The sequence below is a fragment of the Cuculus canorus genome, chromosome 4 (genome assembly GCF_017976375.1).
Source record: "Cuculus canorus isolate bCucCan1 chromosome 4, bCucCan1.pri, whole genome shotgun sequence".
Classification (NCBI taxonomy): domain Eukaryota; kingdom Metazoa; phylum Chordata; class Aves; order Cuculiformes; family Cuculidae; genus Cuculus; species Cuculus canorus.
This window is the reverse complement of record NC_071404.1, coordinates 39,049,456-39,072,574: the sequence shown is the minus strand read 5'-3', so window position 1 is coordinate 39,072,574 and position 23,119 is coordinate 39,049,456. Positions and strand designations below refer to the sequence as shown.

Here is a 23,119-nt window from a genome sequence, read left to right as displayed (position 1 = left end):
AAAAATAGTTTATTCCTTCTCTGGCCACCTCATTCTTTAATTCCATAGTTCCTGCAGTTCAATGATTTTTCCTGAATGTTTTGAAAAATGAAATTTCATCTGTAAATATTTTTTCTTTCATACTTATTCTGCATTTAAATTAATTCTTCCTTAAATCATTGTTTGCACTAAATCTTGAGAGCAAACCAGTTGCTTTCATTTTAAATTCAGAGAAGTAGCTTCCAGAACAAACAAAAATGATGTTTTGGTGAGATACGCAGAGTTTTCATGTTACAGAAACTCTTCCTTTAGAATTCAATCTGCAATTCAAATTTCTTAGAATATGGAATTACAACACTTGGTTTGAAATAGTCCTCTGTGGGGTAACTGGTAATGGGGCAGATGGTAATATTGCAGCATGCTTCATTTCATGGTGTTTCCCAGAGAAAGTGTTAGTTTGCTTTCCTCCTCAAATTTAATGATGCTAGATGCAAAGGGCAGTGCTGGTTTGTATAAAAAGTGGTTTAAGAGCTTCCCGGAAGGCTGTTTCAATGCCCCTGAGCCATCAAGCACACATATAAACTTTGCCATACAAAATACTATATCTATTACAGAAAATAGTAAAACTTCCATAGTCCATAGATTTCTTGAAGGTAGCATTTAATGTTTAGTGTCTCCTCAATTCAGATTCTCCCCTGTAGATCGTAGTCATACTTTACTGCATCATCCAGCATACAAAGAATATGCTTCATTAACATGAGAATAGAAACTGTAGTAAAACATACATAAGGTAGCAGTGCAGAATGTGATAGAAAGACTGAACTTTCTCTAATTTATTTAATTTTGCTTAAATTTCTCTCTGTCTGTATCCCCAGCAATATTATGGCTAGTGCAGGGAAAAATTATGAAGTAATTGTCATTCCAGAAACCATACAGTGGACTCTGGAGGAAAGCAGGCAAGCAAATTAAGTAATTAATATTTAATTTCATTAGTGTTTAGAAATTACATTGATCGGAATATAAACAAAAGCTGAAAACTGACAATTTTGCCTCAAGGGAAGAAAAATGTTTAATTTTATGTTGAAGCATTTAAATTTAAAAAAAAGATTTGTTGGAAAGAAAGGTTTTCAAAATTTATATTTGTAATGCTTCATTTAAATATTTTTTTATAATCTATAATTTTTTTTTCAGATAAAATTAATGCATATTTTCCAAGCATTTTAGTGACCGTATACTGCTACTTTATGCATATCAAGGTCTGTGGGAAAAACTGAATTCAGAGGTCTATGTTAAAAGGAGATAAGTTAGTTTATGACACAGCCTTAAGTCAAGATTGATTATTACTAACTATAACAATGTATATTTAAATTTAAGATATTCAAGATTTTGTGGAAGTGGTAGGGAATCTTTTACAAACTTGCCCAATATGCTGCCTTTTTGGGAAACTTGCTACAAGACTGTAAAATCATCACGGCAAGTCTCATCACCTTTCTTGTGGGAAAGTTTGTTTTTTTCTTTTTTACTCTAGGCTGCTTTTCCTAGAAGAGCCTTCTAATCCATGTTCAGCAAAAGTCAGATTTCTGAGACACATTCTTATATTTTGATCAAAATTTTTGGTTTTGCTGTGGTATTAGTCAGGCAAACATGTAGGGACTATGTCAAAACAAGAGCTGAGTGAGAGATGAAACCAGAAAATATTGTGTAATATTACTATCAAATCTTTTAATGTTATTTGATTTTTCAGTTTTATTTATTATGGCTTTGCTTATTCACTCTTTCTTTTCTAGTTTAATTTTGAAATCCCTTTTCCAATTCAAGCCAGAAGTTACTGGGTAATGTTAACTTTTGAAAATTAGTCTTTTTCAGTGTGGGTGATGTGAGGAAGAGTTTAGGATCAAGCTCAGTGATTTGGTAGACCCAAGGACAGACTAAGAGGCTCCAATAGTCTCCTGGATGAAAGGGGCACTTGAGTGTGATCTAGCAAAGAACAGGAGGGCATTCAACATTACCTTTCCCTGTAAACACAAATGATTTTTCATGTTCTTGTTCTGTCTTTTGCTATGAAGAACTTGTTAGGAGGAGACAAAGAAAGGGCTGTCCGCCTCTACCTATCAACCACTTAGTACTTCATCTGTTTTCTCTGTTTCTCCACACACACTGTAAGAAAACCATGTCTGCCAGCTTCTAGCAAGAAGCTAGGTCTTACTTATAATGAATGCAATTTTTCTGCAGGAAATTTTTTTAATTAAATTATGGTACTGATTTTACACTGTACTATTTCTCTGAGAATAAATTTCACATGGAAAAGTCCCAGGAAGTAGGACTTTCACATAGCATTTTACTTGCAATATTTTTCACCATCTTCTCTTGACACTTTGTTCATAGAGTTTTTACGTTCTTCTGTAACATTGGCTGGTACAAGGTTTCTAGTGAAAGAGAGGACATTATGTCATATCAGAAGGATAGGATGTCATCCAGAGCGACCTTGACAAGCTGGAGAAGTGGTCCTCTGTGAATCTCATGACGTTCAACGAGGCCAAGTGCAAAGTCCTACACCTCAGTCGGGGCACTCCCCGATTTCAATACAGGATGGAAGGACAGAATGTCATCCAGAGGGACCTGGACAGACTGGAGAAGTGGGCCTCTGAGAACCTCAGGAGGTTCAACAAGGCCAAGTGTGAGGTCCTGCTCCTGGGTCGGGGCAATCCCCATTTTCATTACACGATGGGGGATGATGTGATTGAGAGCAGCCCTGCAGAGAAGGGGTGCTGGTAGATGAAAAGCTCGACATGAGTCAGCAGTGTGCACTTGCAGCCCAGAAGGCCAACCATGTCCTGGGCTGAATCAAAAGCAGTGTGGCCAGCAGGTCGAAGGAAGTGATTCTGCCCCACTATTCCTCTCTTGGGAGACCTCATCTGGAATACTGTGTCCAGTTCTGGAATCCTTAACTTAAGGAAGGATACAAGGATAACTTAAGAAGGGCTACAAAGATTATTGGAGAGCTGGAGCACCTTCCCTACGAGGACAGGCTGAGAGAGTTGGGCCTGTTCAGCCTGGAGAAGAGAAAGCTCAGAGGAGATCTTATAGCGACCTTCCAGTACCTGAAGGGGCTACAGGAAAGCTGGGGAGAGGTTATTCATAAAGGCTTGTGGTGATAGGGTGAGGGGCAATGGGTATAAACTGCAGGGGGCAGGTTTAGACTAGACATTAGGAAGAATTTCTTCACCATGAGAGTGGTGAGGCACTGGCACAGGTTGCCCAGGGAAGCTGTAGCTGCTTCATCCCTGAAGGTATTCAAGGCCAGGTTGGATGGGGCCTTGGGCAGTCTGGTCTGGTGGGATGTCCCTGCCCATGGCAGGGGAGTTGGAACTAGATGATCTTTAAGGTTGCTTCCAACCCGAACTATTCTATGATTCTATGTGAATGAGAGCTGCCCTGCAGAGAAGGACTTGGGGATGCTGGTTGACAATAAGCTCAACATGAGCTGACAATATGTGCTCATAGCCCTGAAAGCCAACTGTATCCTGGGCTGCATCAAAAGATGAGTGGCCAGCAAGTTAAGGGAGGTGATTCTCCCTCTCTACTCTAATCCTGAGACCCTGCCTGGACTACTGTGTTCAGTTCTGGAATTCCCAACATAAGGGGGATATGGAACTGTTGGAAGGGGTCCAGAGTAGGGCCATGAAGATGATCAGAGGGCTGGAGCACCTCTGCTATGAGGACAGACTGGGAGAACTGGGGTTGTTCAGGCTGGAGAAGAGAAGGCTCTGGGGAGACCTTTAGAGAAACCTTCCAGTACCTAAAGGGGCCTAAAAGAAAGCTGGAGAGGGACTTTTTTACAAGGGCATATTGTGATAGGATGAGAGGGGAATGGCTTTAAGTTGGAAGAGAAAAGATTTAGATTGGACATTAGGAAGAAGTTCTTCACGATGATGGTGGTAAGGCACTGTCACAGGTTGCCCAGGGAAGTTCTGGCTGCCCCATCCCTGGAGGTGTTCAAGGCCAGGTTGGATGGGGCCTTGGGCAGCCTGACCTAGTGGGATGTCCCTGCCCATGGCAGGGGGGCTGGAATAAGATGATCTTTAAGGTCCCTTCCAACCCAAACCATTCTGTGATTCTATGATTAATATTTATTAAAAAATGGTTTCTTAGCATAATAGAAATCACAAATTGTTTGGAAACCAAGGATACATGGAATGCTATGATTGCAGAGATACGAAAGAATTTTTACAATAAACTAGCAGCAGACAGCTAAAAGACAGGGGAAAAAACATGAAGCCAAAAAGGAGAAAACTATAAATGTACAATCCAACTCCCCAGAAATTTCAGCAGCTCTATATTGCCAAGTGCCCTCCACAGTTTGGAAATTGAATATTATTAAATGTTAATCCAGTATGCTTTCCTCCTCAGGCCGAGTATAATAAAGAAAAGCAGAACATGCAAGCCTCTTCTTGTGCTTGCAAACATCTTCCTACATGGTCGAGATGTGGGCTTGCTAGTTGTAGTCTGCCTCCATGACCCCATACCTGTGCTGATGCCAGTGCTCCCCAGTGGTATGAACTGGCTCAGTCTTCTGAAGGTTTATTAACTAGCATTTTTTTAGGTACAGAAGACTGTGGAGAAGCTCTTGGATTACTTGTGTCACTATATTAGCAGCTGGCTTGTTTACAGGAACAGTTCATGATGAAAGGCTGTGATGAGACCAAACAGGATGAAGAGTCTGGCAGTGAAGGAAGAGGGACAGCATGCATATAATTAGGTTCTTGATTCCACTTTGTTTTCCCTTTTAACCTATCATTCTAATTTTCAGCTCTTTCTGTGTATTTAACCAAGACCTCCAAAGCTGTAGCTTTTCAATAAATGTATTATTGTAACTCTTTTTTTATGCAAGAGAAGGAAGGCAGCATACATTTGTTCCAGTTTTTCTCATGGTGCCTGTGTAGTAAAAGTGATTATATGTAAGTTGGAAAAAACCTCAAACTAACAAGCACATACATGGTGCTATCTAAAGAACGTTTAGTTTTTGCAAAAACTTATGAGCTACAGAGTCTGTGGTGTGCAGGTCAAGTGCTTGTTATTGCATATTGCCACATATGATAGCGGAAATATTGAAATTTAGACTTTTTCTGGAGCTTCAACCATAATAATGCAATGTGACCTTAAAAAACCTGCCTGTCTGCTCTAAGTGTTTACAAGAGACTAAGGAAGGTATGATGAGCTCTGTTACATAGGTGCTTTTAAATATTAACAAAAAGAAATGATCTTTCAACTCTTTCCCCAATCAGTTTCTTTCCTCTAAAATATATTGTACCTTGAAGCCTAATCTGTTTGCAATGTAGTATGATAATTGTATGATGACTATTGTTTATGACCAAATAGAAATAATATTTGAGTATCAATTACTACTTAAAAAAATGCTACCCTAACATGTCGGGGTAGTTGCAGCACTTAGTTGTGCACGGTCAAAGTGAGTTTCAGTTCCAAACAAGTCGTGGATTCATGAGAATAAATTATATGAGCTCAGGCCAGTAATGTTGGAAATACTTTCTATGATGTAACAGCACGTTATCTTAGAAATAAAATTGTTTTGCCCTGAGGTCCCTGCTTGCCAAGGAAAATAACTTAAGTAAATCTTATACTCCTAGTTTCAAATAGCCTGAACAAATTCAGGATTGTGTTTATCACTGACAAAAATTTTATAGAAACCATTTTTTTTTCCTGGATAAAATGAAACTTCTACTTTTCTTCTAAATGCTAGAAAATATTAAAATGCTTTTGAACATGATGCTGGCACAGCCAATGTTGTTTTCTGAGAAATAAGAGTTTACATGGAAATTAGAGGTAAGAGAATATGTTACTAATTAACAATTTGATCTTTTTATCTGAGAAATCCTGCCTTACTAAAGTAATACCATTTAACTGGCCTTCCATCTTGAAAATTGTTTGCTTTTTCAAAGCCAAAGCACACTATATCTCAGTAAATCCTGCAGCAAGGCCCTATGAGGGTAAGTTCCCTTGTTAGCCTTTCAGTTCATTTTGCCAGTCTGTTTTCTAAGCTTCCAGCTGTGTTTTCACTGGGATTTACAAACTATAGATTAGGACACGATGAGGATGCACTCGTTGCATACTCCAGATCAGCTGAACAATTCCTACCAGTGCACAGGCTAAGAGAGAGGAAGGCAAGTACAGTAATGTCCCCAGACCTCCTGCTGGGCAGAGTTGTTGTTTGAGGAACATACAGGCAGGCAGATTGTTCTACTCCATTCCAGTTTGCCAAGTCTGGAGTTTCCTTAATGTAGCACCATATCACTGCCCAGGGAGCCCTTTGAAATGTGAGATACTTCTTCTTCACAGCTGGTTCCAGGCTGGCTTAGGAGGAAAAACATTCTTTTCCTCAGACTGAATCAGATGTATACTTTTTGTCTATCAAGGGTAACTCAGACACAATGAAGCTGTTGTGTGTGGTGATCTCACACTGCTGGCAGTGCTGAGTTTTTTACTGCTATTTATAAGTTTTGCTTCCTTCACAAGGATATGCATATGGAAGCAGGACCTCTACTGTTTCAGGCGTTGGTCAACCTCAAAACTGATTTCAGGTTTTTGTGTTGGGTTTGGTGTGTGATATCCTGTCCATATGTGTTGTCCTCCCCCTCATTACACTACAGTTAGCGCTGTTGTTATCGGTTGCTTGATATGAGATAAAATCCTGCAGCCTGTTCTTCTGTACATAATTTCTAAACTTCTGGATGTGACATGGGAAATAGAACTTTGCAACCACACCCAGTAATTGCAAGAGAAACTAAGAATTTTCATCCAAAAAGGCATTTTGCCCTTCTCTTCCTTCTAACTTAAAGCCTAGAACTTTCTTTTAGGAAGGAAATTCCTAGCTGTTCACTGTATAGTGGATCTTTATGCTGTTGCTTGCCACCATCTGTCATGAGTGATTTGTCAACAGATTAGAGTTCAGCCTGGTTGTGGGATGCTACTGTGGTCTGCAAATGAGTAGTTCCAGAATCATAGTAGCAAGGCCCATATAAAGGGTTTTAGAAAAGTAATATGTAGAATCATGGAACAGGCCAGGTTGGAAGAGGCTTTGAAAGATCATCTGGTCCAGCCTTTCATGGGAAAGGAAGCCTAGATGAGATTATCTAGATGATGTAGAAAATCATAGTTCTCTGCCCCAGAGGAGATGCTTCTAACAAGACTTTCCTGTAGCTTGGGTGAATTCTTGTCTGTCTCCTTACCCTTTATACTCTTCACTAGAACTGGCTCATGTTCTTCCTTGCAGGAATTTTGACACTGGTATGTTTCATCAGAATTCAAATGAAACTAACCCAACACTGGTCTGATCCCAAATATGGGGGAGAACGCTGGTTCTGTGTCTGCTAAGGTGGCCTCAAGCTCTATAGAGTTACAGACTTAATAACTACCTTTGCTTCACCTTCTTATCCTTGACCATAAGACATCCTGCCTTAAGTGTGAAAACCAGGAAGTTGTAGGTGTGGAAAGGTCAAATATGAAAAATAATAATTTCATTTCAGCCTGGCACTAACAGAACATGAAATAAAAAACAATGCTTTGCTAGATAAGGAAGATCAGATTGCTTGTAGAAAGACCCCAGTCTTCAGCTATCTAATGTTCTATCTGACTCTAACCCACGTCATTTAGAATAGGAAACCCAGAAAAATCTGTTTCCTTCAGATCATGTTGACTTAATGGTTTTCAAGGTAATTAATATTCTGGATTTCAACCTGGCCCACTGGAATCCTCAAAGGCAAAACGAGACAAGAAGGCAAACAAAACATTTCCTTTCTTTTCCAGAGAAAGATAAATAGGAACAACTAAGCAAGCTCTGACAGGCTTTAAAATCTGATATGAAATGGGATTGTATTATACTGCCTAAAAACCATGCTGGAGTCATCAAATTGATAAGAGCTGCTTGTTCCACTAAATAAACCTCTGTTTTAGGAGGAAAAAACAACAACTACTGACTAGAAGCTCTTTTAATCCAGAACGGAAATGTTGTCTGAGACTAAAAGCTCATGGTTTAAAAAGCCTAAATATTCACTGGACATTAGAGAAATAAAGTAAATAATCTCTCAAAGCATTTATTGTTTTTTGTTGTTCCTGAGCCATTTAGGAAACAACTCCCAGAGGTATGAAATCTTCAGGAAAATAGTGGAGCACATCTCTGAATGGTGGAGACCAATTATTTCAGTGTAACATTCAGCTTTAACTTAAAAAGCAAACAAATGTACTTGAAGTTTACTGCCCCTTCCCCTGTCCTTTCCCCAATTCGATTAAAAAGATGGAGAGAGAGAGAAACAAACAGACAGCACGTGGTTTCTCACTCTGCATAGAGGTGCCTATTGGTATGCAGCAGGCTAAAGTCAATGCTACTTGCGACGAATTGATTGAATTTGTTTTTTTTGGTATATCTACCAAGTTCTGCTATCAGCAGACATACAGTGTCATGGTAGATTATAAAGCTATTATTTTAATCAAAAGTGTGATGTATGGCAAAAGATTTGCATTTTACCATCTTCAAGGTTTTCTCCTTTTTTTGGCTGCTAGGTAAGAGGATGGTGCGGGACATAAAAAAAAATACACTGATCTATACTTGATCTAATGAATACGGTTTTAAAGCTAATTTCATACAAATTTATCACTCCATTTAATTTTTTTGATATGTGAGTAGAGTTATGTATTCAACAACAGATATGCAAAGCCCTCAAATGCTGCCAAAGAATACAAGTTATACAAGCGGGCATGTCACAGGCTGACTTAGTGACTCAAGTCTTGGCAGCTGCCCTATAAACAAAGCTACTGAATTGGTTTGTCTACTCATAGAACTTCTTATACAGCTCACTGTCAAAGATATGCTTTAAGAATTACTAGAGAGTAAAGATTTGATAAAAATGTGTGAATCTATAATGAGTTTAAAAAATAGAGTAAGCTTTAGAAATCCAATTATAACAGTTGTATTTCAGTCTCTAAGTTTTAATCAGACATGAGCACATGCTAAAAGTTCTGCTTCGGGGCTCAGATTCCAACTCCTGTGCCAAACAGTGCTCCCAGAATTGCTGATCAACTGCAAAAACTGATTTTGAATATCAGGCAGATATTGAGAATCCAGTAACGTAGGTTGCTTTGCAGAAAATTAGAGGCCTGTTCATGCACTCAGAGTGTTTTAAACATATAAAAAGGAACAGGATGCCAGGAAAAAAAATTAAACTAAATAGTTAAAAAACAATAACTATGATTCTGCAGGTCAGATCTTTCCTCGTTTATATTATTATTAAGGCAGCTGAGTCCCAAACTATTATTTCTGAATTTATAAAAGTGTAAAATGCATTTATACTCAAGAGTTCAACAGCAGTGAGTATTTATTAATGTTTCTTGAGGGTACCTTTGCTAGCATGCAATTGCCTGCTTAATTGATAGCAAGCCCCCTTAAGCTTTTATCCCTCTACACGTGGAAAAATTAGAATGTATCTTTGATTAGAATACTAGAGTCTTTATCAGTAGTTTTGTGCTAAACTCTCATGACAGCTCTTTCTCTTTTTATTTCTTCTAAAACATTGTTTGTTCAATTCTGGAACTGGGGACTCCGTCACCTCTCTTTGGAGAGGAAGGAAAGAGAATTTGTGGTCAGTTTGGTTTGACATCAGCATTTAATTTAGAAATCGAACACAAGATCTGAGTTTATGCATATTTTCAACTACCATTAGCAAATCTTGACCGTTTGTCACGTGCTCTGGTGTAGCATTTACCTTTAGTTAGTGCTCAAGTCCATGTAAGTTAGCATTTCTTCTGCATTTTCTCCATAACTGTGCGGCATAGAAGGAGTAACCAAATGCATTTGGAGATGAATTGGTATGGGATAAAAGTTGGAGATTTCTCGTGGAGGCTAAAAATTACTTTTAACTGAATGTTTCTCCAAATATCCAGAAATTAATGGAGGCTGGAGGCAAAGAACTAACTAAGACAGCTAATAAAATCTGCTTTTCTCCAGAAGGCAGAGAGGAGAGGCAGATTTGAGGTTCTATCATGCAGGAGGCATTGGAGCAACTTTCTTCTTTGGAGGACTCTTGCATAGTTCTCACCTTACCTAACTAAAAGTGCTGTCCAAAATGCTTAGTCCTTACAGGAAGGTTTGACAAAGAGGGAAAGCTCCATGCCTGCAGGACCTGTATGCAGCTAATGCATGAGTGCTATATGCTCTCTCATGACCTTTTGTCTACAGCACAAAGCTAGACTCCGATTCAGTTGACTAGTATGCTGGTTTCAGTTTCACTGAAGTTAATGAGATCTAAGCATTTTCCTGAAGCCGACCATATATTTGCAAGTACTGTTTTACATACAGATGTTTCTGCAAAATGACTAATGTTTCAGAACGGAAGTTCCATTTAATTTAAGAATGACATTTAAATTTCATTCCAGAGAGTGGAGTGATTACTGAACCATTTTTCATCCTTAAGCTGTGTGAATATATTTTTCCCAGCATTTTACATTAAGATGACATCTTGATGGAAAATTAGTGGCTGAAATCAAACTTACTATTCATACTTATATGTATACAGACCATTTGTTTCTCAGACAGATGAATCTTATTTTTTCAGCCACAGAGTTTGCACCGTGTACGTATCATAGACAAACACCTGTACTGGAAGGAATAGCTACTTCTCTTCAATTCAGCTTAATGATACAAATTTTGTAATTTATGTAAATATTTTATTCTGGTTTTTTTTTTTTTTTAATGGTTGACATGTTAGACATAATGAAGAATGACAAGGAATAATGAGACCACTTAAACAATATATTTGATGATTTTTCGAGCAACGCAGTCCCAGAGATGGGCCTTCTGAACACACACACTTGTTTTTGACGACATTGTAACACCATTTTTATTCAGGCAGAACTCACTGTTGCGTGCAGTGGACAATTCTGTTCAATAAATGCAATGGCAATCTATGCTCTTTTCTGCTTTTCTTCTGTGCCACTGTTGTTTGGAGGGGTAGCTTTCAAAGGGAAGTTGTTATTTTTGAAGGGCTTTGTGTTTTTTGTTTTTTGTTTTGTTTTGTTATTCCCTTCTACAAGTAAAAAGTACTATTAGCAGCTCAGACACCAGGAGAGGAAAAAAACACATCTGTAAAAAAGTAAATTTCTCCTGCTATAAAGAATATGTCATGAAATATTTGGAAAATGTCCAGTGCATAGAATCACTATTATTTCAGTGACTGTGAAAACAATCCATCTATTGTAATATATTATAACAGATAAGATTTACCTCAGCAGGTGGAATTTTAGAGATACATAATATGTCAAAGATTATACATCAGTTAATGTGTGAGTGTTTAAAATTAAAGAGCAAATCTGATTTTGATATAATGAAGGAACTGAGATAAAAAAGAAATTGGAAATTAGACTTGGATTAAGTAAAACATGCTCAATGAAATGTAATATATAGGTTTAAGCATCTTCCATGAACTTCACAGAACAGAGCTGGCAGATGAACACTGCTCAAAAATAAAGTTTTACAAATTCTCTAAAAGTTGCTGTCTTCAGGTACATGTATACAAAGTATCTGTTGCTCTAGAAAAAAAGATAATTTCTTTCTGATGTGTATTCTGTGAGTGTGCAGATATATAGATAACATATATGGAGATATGTGTATGTATGTATACATATAAATAAAATAGTCATATACAGAGGGTGTGAAAATGAAGGGGTAGTAGCTGCTGTATGAAGTCAAGATGCACTGTCCCTCTAGGAAAATTTGAATATAAAGTGAAGTGCTGGTGTAGTATTTGGCATATATGAATACCTAGCTGCATTTTCTCTAACCTTGATTTAAGGTATATATTAATGCAAACAATCTTAAATCAAAACAACAGCAGTAGTTTTGATGAGTGTCGTCAGCTAATTCGTAAGCATTGCTGAGGGCAGTGGATTTAAACAGTCTTACAAATGCAGAGGAGAAAAAAGCTCCATAAAGGAACACTACATCTATTTGAAGTGAAATTGCCAGAAGGGTTTTGTACAAGGAAGATGATTCACTTTTGCAACAGCTGTTCCAGAATAAGTGGCAAAGATTTCAATATTCTCTGCCCATCTGTGGGTCTTTCTCAAGAACTGCAGCAGTTGTGTATATGAGGTTAACTGCTTGCAGTGTTAATTGCAGCAATATGTCTCCAAGGTCTAATGCTGTACAAGATTCTGAAGTGCTAGTAATTTATATAAATAGGAATGGATAGGTTAGCTAAAAAATACAACTATTTTTCCTGAAGAATTTTATACTCCCATTTTCCAAAAATACCTTTATTTCCTCTTCTCTTCTGTGGGTTTTGTTTGCAACTGTGGGAAAGTGCAGTCAAAGTTGTCTTTGTGCTTTTTTTTTTATGAAAGCAGGCAGAAGTGTGCTTGTTCTCATGTCCTATAGTAACAAATTCAAAGCTGTGTAACTGAGAGCCTTATTTCTTATTCTTTTTTAGTTTCTCAAGATTGCAGCTGCTGAGGAAGCCTCACATTGCGAAGAGGAAAATGCTACTGAGATACCTTTGGCCATTTCTGTGAAGCAGAGATTCACATGAGCTGGTAAGCTGGCCTTACGGTTTGTCTGAAATTTGTGAAATGAGTGATGTCTTAAGTGAAAATGCTCTTGGTGACTGCTGAAAAGGCACAGTTGTGTTTTGGTGTGGCTGGAGCATAGTTCCCTGCTGAAATGCTTATGTTTAAGGTTGTCCAATGGAAAGATGCAGAAAAGGAAGTGGTAAGGCCAGGGTGATATATAAGAGGATAGCTAGCTCTTTATGCCCTCTTCTTGGATGTAACTACAAGGAATTTCTGCTTCATGAGGCTAAATCTAGACCCTCAAATCATCCAGGAATTCCTGGAACAGATGTCAGACCTGTCACCAGATGATGGTCCCGTCCTGTGTGGCCTCTTTTCTGGATGACAGCAGGGGAGCTAGAAACCCTCTGATAAGAAGTAAAAGCTGAAAGGGTGCAATTCTGTAGGAAGAAATAGATTTTGCCTCTGCAGTGGTAACAATCTCTGAAAGGTTTGCCCAGTAGATGCCAGCAATGAATTAGCACAGAGCTTACTGAAAAATAAAGGGACCTGAATATATAACTGTTGCAAATGCTTCCCTTCTTAAAGCATGATTGCTTAAAATAGATTAATTCTTTATTCATTTTTTTACTGTGAAGATCCTCATTTTATTCTGAATCCCTAGCAATAGTATGTTAGACTGTCTTTGTATAAAAGTCAGAAAACATTCAGATTTAGATTTGGTCCACAGTTCATAATAATTGCCTTTCCAATAAACAGTGGTATAATGTTACTTATTTCAAATATGTTGTAAATTTAATCTCTTTGCAACTTATACATTTTTTTACTTGACCTGTTCTTTTCCTGTTTACTGTCCTCTTCAGATTAAGAACATAACTCTTCTTGTTTGCTGTCTCTCTCAATATAAATTACAAATTTGACCTGACATTAAGCTGTTCTTATTCGTACTAGTGGAAAAAAAAGTAAAAATATAAATCTTATGGTATTATCCTTCACTTTCATTGAACCACCTGGACTCCCAGAGCAGCAGCTGAAAACTGTCAACATATCTTGATACAAAACAAATAGACTTAGCTAAAAGGGAAGTTCAAGCTGGAGAATCATCCTGTAGAAAGTTTAAAGTGGTTCAACACTGGAGGAAGGAAATCATTGTCTGTCAGAAAAGCCCCATCCTGCCTAGAAGTCATAGCATTAGATGTCTAATGCTGTTCCTTTAAATATTAGGATCATATTCAAGATTTCAGTGGAAATTAGGTTTTAGTTTTACTAAAGATTCTTTTTGGTTTACATTTGTGAAACTTATGCTCTAAACAAGAGGAAGGGGTCTAGTCCGTCATTGCAGGATTTCCTTAATTTAAGGAATCTACAATGAGGATTTGTTACTGCATAGGTCACCCTCTCAATAATAAAATTTATACACGTATGGTTTTATGAGACATATAACACAAGCCAATTTGAGGACCATCTCAACACACAGAACATAATAAGCTACCCACATAATAATGTCGATGCCTGCAGTTGTGTATATTTTCAAAAAGATTTTCTTGAATTAAGGCATTAAATAATACAAACTAAGCAACACTGTCCTGTCACAATGCAGTTGAAATGCATTGAGTTGCGTTTAGATGTGGGATCATAAATACTGAAAAAGTGGAGTTCACTGGTAATATTTATTCTTTACTCTTAAAAGTTTCCTATTTGAAACTGTGAAAACCCACTGAAAAGTAAACTCATGTCATGTGGCAATGAATGTTCATTACAAATAATGATCATTATATGCGTCTAGATTATTACTTGCCATCTTACGTCCTTGGCAATTAGTATCACATCTCTCATCTAAAATATTTGTTATTCTTCTTGGCTGAGTTTCCCTTCAAAATTGGAACAGTTTTCTTAAAAATCATGATCTCCCAGGCAAAATAAATTAAGCCTTGGAATTATGTCAAGACTTTAAACCAAAGACAAATTTTCAAAACAGCCTTTGTGCAGAAATGAAAGTTATTTTCTTCTTTTAACTCACCTTTCTACCTATTGTTTCCCTGGGTGTTTCTGTCTGTAAATCAAACATATGCTCTTTTTCTTTACTCTGGAAGACTTCCAAAGATTGGGGGGAAGTCTTACAGGAAACCTTTCCAAAACATATTTGGGACTTGTTCTTCCTGTGCAGATAAACCCCTCACATGTGTTTTAATACAGACTAACAAAACCCGAAAAACGATATTTGGTTTGGGGCATTTATTTTTAAATTCAAAGTTAGAAATTTGATGGCTATTTTTCCTGTTAGATTTTGCATCAAGAGTTTTACTTCATTGTTACTTCCTTGTTCCTTTTAGTAAGATTAAGATAATAATTTGAGATTTTTCTTTGGATAAATGTAAATTTGATCAAATCAGAATGTATTGCATTCTGAGACTTCCTTATCAGATGGAAGTGAATGCAGTCTCTGCTTTTCATGAAGTTTTCTGTATGACTTTGATTTGAAAACATCCTTGAATTACAAAAATAATCCAGAAGAAAAGACCTATACATACAAGAAAGATATGGCTTTAACTCTCCCTCAGATACAGGCTCAGATTTTCCAGTGTCCTGGAATCTAAACGCATGTTTTATTAATGTCTACCTATCTATGTGTCTATCTATCTCGTGTGACAATTGACATACCACATAAGTGCAATCCATTCTTAGAATACTCCCAATTCACATAATTAGAATTTTGTACCAGTGCAATACCACAAGTTAATTGTGCAGTGTCTGAAATGATTGGCTCTGATTAGATTTCTTTCTGTTTTTCTTCCTCTAGGGAGCACATGTTGGACTTCAACCTTTTATTACTGACATTGTTAAATTATATATTCTTTCATTGATCCTTTGGAAAACTCAACCCTTCCTGGTTAACAGGTATTTCTTTTGGGGAAGCAAGGAGCAGAAGTGAACAAAAGCACTCAAGACCACAACCTATCATCAATACACATACTGACATTTACAATATTATCATTGTTATGTGAAGTATGTTATTATATTATGACAAGCTGTTGAGTTAGTATTTAACTTAGTGCGGTGTTTGCTAGTTGCATGGTTTACATATACTATAACACCATCCCTTGTTTATAAACTACATTTAAATGCTACTTAACAAGGAGAGAAGCGGAAGTTGATGATTTTCAGTGTTCGAACCTAATTAGAGAAGAACGCTGATTTTTAAATTTACATCACAGCTTTTGCACTATTTTGTCATATATTAGGAAATGCTCTGATTTTAATGAGATGAAAGTAGAAATTAATACAATCGAATCAGATAGTCGTTGTTAGTCTAGTGGAATGCTGATAATGTGGCTAGCAGCATGAGTGCATTCAAAATAGGCTTTAAAAATAGTATTAACAGAGCCAAAAATGGAGGCAGAGGGAGAATGATGAGTAACTTAAGGTATGTGTGTCTGCTTCTTTTCCTCTCCCCACAGTCTTATTGCTTCCTGACTTCCACAGAAGATAAATATTATTGTTTCCACTTTTTTGGTTACAATGCTGAAAAAAACAATGCTTACATCAGTGAAATTTAAGTCAGTACTTTTAAGGAGGCTAAATACTAACTTTTCCCAGCTTTTCCAGGACTCATTAATTCTTCTTATGCTACAGTCCTAATTAAATTAATGTCAAAAATTTATTTTTGTCAGGCATGTAACCTATGGAGTACCAAGGTTTGTTTCATAAATGTAGCTGGGGATTGACCTGAATTCAGAAGGTCCAATACACTCAGGAAGTAATTTTTTTTAATTTTCATTGCCACTATATGACATGCTCCATCTGAGTATATTATGATACCAAAATGCACACTTATAACGTTCCCTCCTTTCCAATTATTCAGGAGGTTTTAATCAATTGAGGCAAGAAATTAGACTTAAACATTTAGAAAATGAGATTTAATGAGTAAGTAGACATTTCAATCAATGCCAAAGTATTCATCCTTGTATATACAGAGAGAGAAAATTCATATATATTTCTACAAGTGAAAAAAATATTTCTGAACTATTTTATAAATAGCTAAAATCTGAGAAGATAAAAATCTGTACTTCCTTGCAACATATCCAGTTGCATATATAAATGAGGAAAGAAGTCTGCCTCTTGTTTTGTTTCCTAAGAAAACATAAATTTTTACGCCTTATAGAAATATTTGAGTTGTCGATTCCTGAACTGAATTCCTGTTCTGAAGAATTCAAGATATAAATTAGCAGAGGTTTATGAGAGTGAAAAGAATTATATGAAGTAAGTCAGGTCCACCAAAATACACTTGGAACATGTAGATGAGAACTACCAGAAGGAAAAAACTGTCCCCCGTTACTAGATAACCAAAATCTTCAAAGCAGTGTGTTTAATCAAAAATCTTCAAAGCAGTATGTATATTCTACTGAATAAACACTGTTATTAGTGCTTATAGAATCAAACTAGATGGTAACATCTTCCACACTAGCTCTTGTCCATCTCTTTGTTATTAGAATGTGAATGTTTGAACACTATCACTGCTCAAGACACAACACTAACCTTTTTCCCCCAAATAACTCTTTTCAAATTTTTCTACATTTAAGAAAAGCCAAAAATAATTAGCATAAAGCAATTATTTATCTATTTGATGATGTAAAAGGTGTTTGGGTGTACTGTTGGAAATGAATCCCTTGGGATGCCGTAATCTTCATAACTTCTCCATTTAAAGTATCATCTTCAATTATTGTTATTAGTCCCTCAGCAATTATTGATGGGCTGAAAAAAAAAAGTTATTTCAGAATAATGATGTAATAGAACATGTGAAAAGAACAAGTAAAGAAACTCAATGTAAACCTATGTACCCTGAAAATGAATTAATCTGGTATTTGACCAAATTAATTTCAAGAATAGCACTGGTTATATGAATGTTTTGGGAGAGATATACAGTGTTCTGAATCAGAACATATAACGTAAAGTGGCCACTTTACAAATCATCATTCGTTTGCTCTAGTTACTGCTAAATCCCTGCGGACATTCAGCTGCCACTGGGCTTCCTGTCAAAGTTTTCTCTGTCAGGGCAATGGGCAGAAGTAATCCTTTCACAATCCTTTGCAACTCTTTGTTGTTGATTTGTTCTGTTTCTGTGGCAAGACTGACATACAAGTTAACGTAAGGAGAATTTTGTCACATGCAGTATGCTGTGCTGAATAGGTGCATTATACATATATATGTTACATATCAAAAAGTGTGGGCAAAACAACACAATCACAAATTCCTTTGTGCAGAAGTATCTGAGCAGCTAATTGTTAGAGACTGAGAGGGTGTTAAAAAAATACCACTTTATGCTTGTCTTGCTTTCACACTCCTTCCTAGCCGCATTTAGACTTTGTTGGCAATACCATAATGGGCTAGGTAATTCTTTGGTCTGATCCATCACCATCGCTATGGTGCTCTTATGAACTTAGTCCAATTTTGTCAGTCTTAGTATAATTTCTATCTTGGCTTACTTGCAAATTTTGTGGAAAATCAATGCAAGTTATACACCCTATATCTCACAACAGGTTTGATTAAACAAATTAGACACCAAGGGCTACTGAAAACTAACACATCATCTTGGGAATCTGATTTACACTTTTCTGGGAAATGGAAATGCATAATGGGAAATATCACTACATAGGTGATATTGTTAAAATAACCTTAGATATCTCCTATTTGTTCCTTGTTTATAGGATGACACATTTGGTAGACTTTTATCTGAGGCAGCATTTCCCTTTTATTTTAATTTTGCTGAAAGTGCTATTGTGAGTTCTTGTTCCTCATGAACAAAAAGCCAAAAGTCAACTGTATCTGACTGGACTTACTCCATCACACCATAGAACTGCATCATGTTTTTGATCTCGTCCTTATATGAATAATATTGTCCCATATTCTCTTCTTTATCTATTGACTGAAGAATTGGTGTGTTGACAAATCCTGGACAAATTGTATTGAGTCTCACACCATAGTTTTCCATATTAGCAGCTAACTACAAAAGAGAAAAAGTTAGACATCCATCATCAACATTTTGAAACATTACTGTATAAGCAGTTTTTCAAAGAATGAGATTTACCACTAAGTACTTTTCAGTCTTGCCTACTAAGCAAATTTTTTCACTGCTGACTGTTTTGTTTCAACAACTAAGTTTGAAGTACATTTTCCCTAGTAATAGTACTAGATTACTAGAAAATACTGTCTGTTTGCTGGAAGAACAAACCTACAAGAAAGCAATGCTCTTATTTCCATGCAGCTGTTTCTGGTTTTTTGTTTTTTTGTTTTTTTGTCCAATGTTTTTGTTATTAGTGCTCTTGGCACATCTTTAACAGTATTCTAGAGTGATGATATAACTCATAAGCAAAACCAAGTAAAAAAGGGTCACTCAAATGTTTGTTTCCAATCTTATAAGAACTTTTTTATTAAAAGAAAACTATCTGAAATCAAGTCAGGATTTAACATTATGATTGATTTACCTCCCTTATATCAACAGAAATAGTGTCTACCCCTAGAACTATAATGCTAAACCTTTCCAGCTGCTCTATTGTCCCTGCCAAGGGATAAATCTACCACTGAGCATCTCTCCACAGGAAAGTCTCTGTGAACTCCAGGAAAGAGGCAGGAGTTTTTTCAGGAAGCAGTTCAGGAACATGATGAAAACAAGCAGCACAAATTGTTCTGGGAATGGTAAGACCTTTCATTTGTGGTGCTACCAATGCATGTGTGTAGCAAAGAAGCCTGATCAACATCCAGGCATGCGTATTGATCTAAAAAAGAAGTTATTTGGGTGGAAAGTTGGGGTATAAAATATGGATAAACTATCCAAATGATCATTTCAGGAACTTTATTCTGGAAATTAAATTGGAAATTTTATATGAGCAGACTATTTTTAAGCCGAAAGTGCTTCTGTCATGTTACGTTTACTGCTTGTTCAGTTTAACTAGACTGTCTGGGAGTCAGAAGCTAAGACTTCCTACGTGGTCATATAGAATCTGGCATACCCCATCCTGAACTTCACATTTTCAGTGTCTTAAGAGTTGCTAAGAACAAATAATGGTAAACATTTTTGTGTTCAAGTCACTTTTTGTACTCTTTAGTGCCTATTTATCCTAGGCAAATGGGATATTATGTTGATGTTAAATGTTAAATAACTGGGATAGAGTTATGAAAATTATTTTTAAAGTTTGGATAAAAAATTGACTTTTAGTCTCCTTCAACTGTCCTCAAATTACTTTACAAATCTTCCTTCCATGCTCCCAAAGCCTCAAATGAGTCATAAACACACACATGCTTTACTTATTCCATCTTTGGATTCCCTTTGTGAAAGAAGGGATCCTGCACTGCTTCAGACACTTAGTTTTCTATAAGAAAATTGTTTCCAGTTGTGTGACAACAGAGAGGGAACATGAGAAATTCAGCATGTTCCCAAAGAAACGCTGATACTCTTTTCAAAAACACATACTTACTGCTATTGACCTTGTGAATCCAATTACACCATGCTTTGTAGCACAGTACACAGGTTGGAATGCAGCAGGCATGAGTCCTTTAAAATAAAAAGGTAGCTGAATAAAGATGTTTTGTACACCTATTTATGGTTATCTTAAACACGCACATAGATCTATAATGTAAAAAAAAAAATGATGGATTTATAGAAATGCAACAAAACAGATCAGTAAAAATTCCCAAATTATATTTTGTAATCTGAGGTAGGCTGGGAAAAGATACGACGAGGCAAAACAGGAGTAAGAAAAAAATATAACTTTTAAGAGGAAAAGTTATATCTCTGAAGTGTGACTAAAAATGGAGCATAGGATCTAGAAGGAAACACTCAAGGATGAGATTTTTGAGCCTTCTGTGAATCTGTAATGGACTTAAAAGTATATGTAAACTGGACACATGCAGTCATTTACAGTGATTTCAGAGAGGAGTGTGGGAAAAGGCAAGGGAAATACCAAAATCCATTTTAACTACTGTAGCTGATTTAATGTTATCTTTGTAATATTTCAATACCTAATTTAAAGGACTTAAATCCCTTTCTTATATTGCTTCTGTGGAACAGTAACAAAACTCGGCCTGGAATAAAACTTTTCTCCTAGCCCTAATGTGAGACAGAAGAATGAATGTACTGCACTGAAGTGCAGTCAGATAATACATCTGCCAGTGTAATACCGTGCTGTTTATTTATTGGACAATGTAGTTAGTCCTATAACAAATGTATACTCTTTTGCATAGTGCTTCTTGCTCAGAGGAGCAATTTTAAACAAAGCAATTCAGACTTGATCACCAACAGAAGCATTGTAGAATTTATTTTACTTATACTACTACTCTGGTCATATTTCATAGGCAATAGTTTTTTAAGAGATTTAAATGAAATAGGGAAGCCATTTTGCGATAACCAAATGCAAAAAGCACTAAGAAGTCAATGCAGGACCTGAGTGCAGAGAGCAGAGAGAGAAGTAAGTAAATACCGTGAATGGAATGGTAAGATGAAGACCTCACATACTGAGCAGAAAGAAATGAAAGCAGAGATAGGAAAGCTTTTTGAAGCATTTTCTAGATTGGATTAGACTGGCTGAAAAGGTTTTCATGGTATGGTACCTCCTACAGTGGGCCTTACTCTGGAATGAAAACCCAGGATGAAGATTTTGAGGACAACAGGAAAAAGATTTAACAGTCCTGGGTAATATCATTACTATCCTCTGTAAGGGAAAGGGGAAGCAAAATGGAAAATTACTGCTAACATTGTGAACCTTTATGGTGGAAGTGGGAAAGCATCATTATATATAGTAGAGAAAGAAGAAAGAGCAGTGGTTTTGAAGGAAAATAAAGTACTTAATACTATTAAAACTGATTTTGATGCCAAAAAGCTCATTAGAAAGTGATGACAGACCATGAGTGTATGTATTTTTCTGCCTGCTATGCAAATAGTTTCCACCATACAAAGACAGCTGAACTAGACCAAGGGTGTGACATCTCAGTGGAGATGAAGGTTACACTACCTAACTTGAAATACAGATTTGCCAGAAAATTCATACACGGTAGAGATCTGCATGGCTTTTTGCTCTGGAATCCGTTTTGTCTGAAGAAAAAAACCTTGCTAAAATAGTATAAAGCTCTAATTACAACCATGACAGCTTCGAAGTTTCATCCTGGCTTAAATGCTACATTGGTGATCCAGTGAAACACCACTGTGGTTAACACTGTTCAGCGGTGGGAAAGGAAGAACTAACCTAGTAGGTGTCTGTTATCTGAAACCTGTATTTATCTGATTAGCTTGGATTAATGTGCTGTGCTTCTGACTGAGAACTTGCTTTCTGAAAAAAAGTTTTTTGTGTTGTCTTCTCTATGTTGTGATCGCAACACAGGCTTAATAACCCTCTGTTTGGTAACTTTTGATGATGATCATCATCATTCTTCAAATAATTGGAAACATTGTAATATTAGCAGATTAGAAATATTATTTACTATTTTCTCAAACCGCTGAATAGTTTTACATGTTTGAAACGAAAAACAATCCCAGTAAGGCTGCAGTTAACAGACATACAAAAGATAAAATCTACTGGGAAACACAGAGAAGGAATCTTGTTTTTGAACAGAGTAAGGCAAATTACTTGTAACTTGAAAGGGAAAAGAAACAAAGTCAAGAAATAAACGGAGGAAGGGGACAGCTCGCAATAATGAAGTGCAATAAGGTTCAAAGACTTACTTAAATGCCAAAAGACAGCAGGACTATCTAGGCAGAAAGGGGGGAACAAATAACCCTTTATTGGAATCAAAGCACTAAAACAATTTTTTTCCTAAGGGAAATTATTTTTGCTGAAATGGAGAACCAAAAAGAAATCGATTGAGTCACTTGCAGCCAAAGCAGTGACAAAGAAGACCAGAGTGATGCGAAGACCAGAGGGATGCTAATCCCTCACCCAAAATGATGACAGTCCTGTCTCACTTCTGTTCCCATATTTGGTACACAGAACCGCAGTGTGGAATCTCCTTCTCTCGGCAGTCCTTGCCCCTGGGAGCACTGAACCTCTGTCTGTTCGTGATGTGACTGAGGGACTCTGCTATGTTCAATGTCTTTATCAATCACCTGGATGAAGGGATTGAATTTACCCTTAAGTTCACGGATGACTCTAAACTGGGAGGAACTGTAAATGTGCTTGAGGGTAGGGAGGCTCTACAAAGGGATCTGAACAGGCTGGATTGATGGGCTGCGACCAATGAGATGAGATTTAACAAGGCAAAGTGCAGAGTTCTGCTCTTGGGACACAACAACCACATGCAGTGCTACAGGCTTGGAGAAGAGTGGCTGAAAGCTGCCTGGCAGAGAAGGACCCGGTGGTGTTGGTTGGCAGCCGATGGAACATAAGCCAGTTGTGTGCTCAGGTGGCCAAGAAGACCAATAGCATCTGGGCCTGTATCAGAAACAGTGTGGCCAGCAGGATCAGGGAAGCGATTCTACCCCTGTACTCAGCACTGGTGAGGCTGCACCTTGAATACTGTGTTCAGTTTTGGGCCCCTCACCACAAGAAAGACGTTGAGGTCCTGGAGTGGTTCCAAAGAA

At 37.0% G+C, this 23,119-nt stretch overlaps 1 protein-coding gene across 3 annotated transcripts in view; it reads right to left on the bottom strand.

The window, feature by feature from the left end:
* HPGD (15-hydroxyprostaglandin dehydrogenase) overlaps positions 1 to 23,119 on the bottom strand; it is a 57,023-nt gene that overhangs the window by 14,458 nt on the left and 19,446 nt on the right. Inside the window, exons 5-7 of one of the 3 annotated variants that reach the window (XM_054064727.1) lie at positions 20,025 to 20,101; positions 18,390 to 18,553; positions 11,426 to 17,304 (exon numbers count right to left, since the gene is read on the bottom strand). The exons of the other annotated variants lie outside the window; for them this stretch is intronic. Of the exons in view, the coding sequence (XP_053920702.1) occupies positions 17,166 to 17,304; positions 18,390 to 18,553; positions 20,025 to 20,101 (380 nt within the window). The 3' untranslated portion in view covers positions 11,426 to 17,165. Of the gene's footprint in view, positions 1 to 11,425; positions 17,305 to 18,389; positions 18,554 to 20,024; positions 20,102 to 23,119 lie in introns of those variants that run through there. 3 annotated transcript variants of the gene reach the window in all.